Genomic DNA, 3246 nt, shown 5'->3' with positions numbered 1-3246 from the left:
CGCCAAGCGTCGGGGTGGTGTCGACGGTGCCGCTCTGTTTGTCGGCCGCGTCGTAGGTGTCGTCGCGCTCGTCGTCGTCTGGAGTCGAAGGCGGCGAGGGCCGAGAGGATGGCGGATTTGGCGGTGGCGGTTGAGCCGTGGGTCAGGAGGGCGTCGGCGTTGCCGGGGCGCTTGCCGATGTGGAGGTGGGAGGTGGAGGTGGGCAGGAGGGGGAATTCGTCTTCGGAGTCTGTGGGGGAGTCGGGGGGGAGGGGTGGGGTGGGGCGGGGGAGGAGGGAGGTGCGTCGTGGTTGGGGGTGTTGCGGTTGCGGTTTGGGGTGTGGGTTGGGTGAGTTCTTCGGCGCGGTTGGCGGTTTGGAGGTGCGGTGGGAGGGAGTCGTCGAGGAGGTGCGCGATTACTTCTTCTGGGTTGGAGTCGTACTCGTTGAGGAGATTGGCTACGAAGCCGGTGCCGAGATCGGGGAAGAGGTCTTGCACCTGGGAGATCTGGCTCATGAGATGGATGTGTATCTCCTGTTGGGCCTGCGCCTCGTCGAACTCGGCCAGGCCCTTGCCCCTTGTCGACCTTGCGCTTGATGAGGCGCTTGGGCTTGGACATACCGCCGCCGGGCTTCTTGAAGGTTGTCCAGTTCGAGTCAGCACGACTTGGCCCGGTTTGGAGACGGTGGCGAGTTTCATCTAGCTTGCGCTGGAGTCGTTAGAGCAAGAGAGTAGACGTGACAAGCTCGGCAACAAGAGAGTCGTTCACGTTGAGGGTGCTAGCCTTGTGGGTGTCTGCAGCTGCTTTGAGGGAGTAGAGCTGATCCGTCAGAGCCGACATCTTTTGCCCCTCTGCAAGACCGGAGAGGCAGAGGTACGTCGTTGCAATCAGGGCTCTTCTCAACGGAGGGTTGGTGATCCTGTAGCAGCTGATGAGAGCGTCCACGAAATCGCTGCCCGCAAGAAAGAACTCAGCGACGAATGGAGACACCAGAATCAAGTCGTTCACCCGCTCCAACCGTTCTTCGATGCTCTTGAGATCTCCCCCATTGAGACCGGCATCAAGGTTCTTGGTAAGAAACTTTTTGAGTGCAGCTAGTGACGAGTCTAGCCCTTCCTTCGATGCTGTTGACAAGCTCTGGATCAAAGGGTCAACTTTCTTTTTGCCATAGACATGGCTCAAGTCGGCGAGAAACTCCCACTGTGCCAGTCCACTTGGTGGCGCCGGTGGCTGAAGAAGTCTGGTAGCGAGTCTAAAGGAATCCTTCAGGAGCTTCTTTGCAGAAGAAGATGAACCTAGAATGGCCACGCCACCCAGTGCAACTTCCCGCGTGAAGGAAGTGAGGAAGGCTTGGAGACTCTCGTCTTTGACTGAGGTGGCGCCGAAATCCGAGTCCGAGAGTGAAAGATGGCTGTCGATAAGGGCCAACCAAGCGTTGAGACAAGCTACCCATTCATCGGGCGGAAGTTGGTCCCGCCATGCTGATATGGGGAAGAGTGCAAAAGCGGGAAGCCGGGAAGAAGCCATGGTGTTGACAGCGTCAGGGGTTATAAACCGAAGCAACCAACAATGGGCAATGGAGAAACAGGGGAGTTGGGAGTTGCTGTATTGTGCTGTCCTCGCAGGCTGGGAGACTGGAAAAATCTCTCTCTAAAAAGAAAAACGCTGCTGCTAAATGCGAACAAGGACACTGCTACTCGAGAAAATAATTTTGAGGTCGAAGGAAAATGGTGATTTATGGTTGTTGACGTTAATGAAAGCGCCTGAGCTTCCTGGATGCTGTCTCTCCAAAAGCTGACAAGCTTCTGGAACTCACCGAATGTGTCATTGACTCGTGGGGTAAATGCAGGGACCTAGGAAACGACAAGCCACATTACAGTTGATTAGCGTCACAAGGCTGTGGGGCTCAGCCATGCTCTCGCCAAGACGGCACTCTCATCACAACGAGAATCGCAAAAAATGTGGAAAATGGAAAAAAGTTCGCGATCGTGAATTCTCCGCCAGACAACTCAGCAACCGCTTCTTCGCCTTCATCACTTTGCCGAACCGGTATGTCGCCCTATTTACGCCCACTGGAACTCGCTGGCTGCCTGATCGAAATGCGCAAGCAGGCGGGAAGACATGCGCAACGGAGCTGGAACTAACTCATTGCTGCAGTGACCATCGCGTTCGAGTCGTGAAGGAACTCTCTCAGCAGTCAACCGACAACCCGAAACCAATCCGTCAAGATGTCTTACAACAAGCCCGAGAAGGAGTTCGGCGAGGCCCCCAAGGTCCACAAGATCCGTACGTCGTCTCCGAACGCCCTATCTCGCAAACGAGAACCACCCGACTAACTCGAAACCACAGGCATCACCCTGACCTCCCGCAAGGTGCAGGCCCTCGAGAAGGTCTGCCAGGAGCTCATTGAGCGCGCCAAGACCAAGGACCTCCGCGCCAAGGGCCCCGTCCGCTTGCCCACCAAGACCCTCAAGATCATGGTGCGTAACGATCCATCCGGCTTACATTCAGAGAAGGAGAGGCGCTGACACAGACTCGAAAAACAGACCCGCAAGACCCCCTGCGGTGAGGGTTCCAAGACCTGGGACTTGTACGAGATGCGCATCCACAAGCGCCTGATCGACCTGACTGCCCCCACCGAGGTTGTCAAGCAGATCATCATCAACATTGAGGCCGGTGTCGAGGTTGAGGTTACCATCGCTGCTTAAGCAGAGAGAAGGAGCCTAAGAAAAAAATGGAGAAGGAATACCGGGCATGGTAGTTGACCGCTAGCATGAGGTGACAATATATTGCGCTGTCCCGGACCAAGTGTTGCGTGCAAATTGCTTGGTGAAGAACGGTTGAGAGGTGTGGTCACTTGGGGACGACCGGCAGTGATCATTGTGGCCAACTTCTCTCTATTTCGGCAACCGTCCAAAGAGTATAGCTTGGGCTCGGCTTACTCTTGGGATTGTGTCGATTCTTGATTCACTCTGAACTCAATGGCCATCGTCGACTCGGAGGTTTCTGCTGGCCTTCTCGAATCTACGGTTGAAACTTTGCTGAGTCCAAAACACGTGTGTAGCCGCTCCGTTCAAATCAAGCCCGCGACGCTCCGGCATCCACCTTGCGCCCCTGCGCGAGCAAGGCCCCCTCCATGGCGGCTTCCTCCTCCCACATGCTGTACGGCGCACCACGGGCGGGAAGTACATGCTTGGACTGCCGCTCCGCCGCGGCGGCGTAGTCCTGGCGCGAGACGTAGGTGCCCTTGAGCCAGCGGCTGCCCT

At 56.5% G+C, this 3246-nt stretch overlaps 3 protein-coding genes across 3 annotated transcripts in view; 2 read left to right on the top strand and 1 right to left on the bottom strand.

The window, feature by feature from the left end:
* The window catches only part of CHGG_02340 (uncharacterized protein), a gene marked incomplete at both ends in the record, with an annotated part of 4151 nt that extends 2878 nt beyond the window's left edge, over positions 1–1273 (top strand). The window contains 3 exons of the mRNA XM_001228855.1: positions 57–531; positions 683–1052; positions 1152–1273. Coding sequence (XP_001228856.1) covers positions 57–531; positions 683–1052; positions 1152–1273 — 967 coding nt within the window. The remainder of the gene's footprint in view (positions 1–56; positions 532–682; positions 1053–1151) is intronic.
* A 935-nt stretch (positions 1274–2208) lies between these two features.
* Positions 2209–2688, top strand: CHGG_02339 (40S ribosomal protein S20; the record flags this gene model as incomplete). The annotated part of the gene is made up of 3 exons (XM_001228854.1): positions 2209–2266; positions 2330–2460; positions 2527–2688. 3 exons carry the CDS (start codon positions 2209–2211, stop codon positions 2686–2688), a joined length of 351 nt encoding a protein of 116 aa, XP_001228855.1.
* A 370-nt stretch (positions 2689–3058) lies between these two features.
* Positions 3059–3246, bottom strand: part of CHGG_02338 (uncharacterized protein) — a gene marked incomplete at both ends in the record, with an annotated part of 2038 nt that continues 1850 nt past the window's right edge. The window contains one exon of the mRNA XM_001228853.1: positions 3059–3239. Coding sequence (XP_001228854.1) covers positions 3059–3239 — 181 coding nt within the window. The remainder of the gene's footprint in view (positions 3240–3246) is intronic.

Source organism: Chaetomium globosum, genomic scaffold (genome assembly GCF_000143365.1).
Source record: "Chaetomium globosum CBS 148.51 scaffold_2 genomic scaffold, whole genome shotgun sequence".
NCBI lineage: Eukaryota > Fungi > Ascomycota > Sordariomycetes > Sordariales > Chaetomiaceae > Chaetomium > Chaetomium globosum.
Note: the sequence above shows the minus strand (reverse complement) of the source record. Positions and strands in the feature narration are given on the sequence as shown.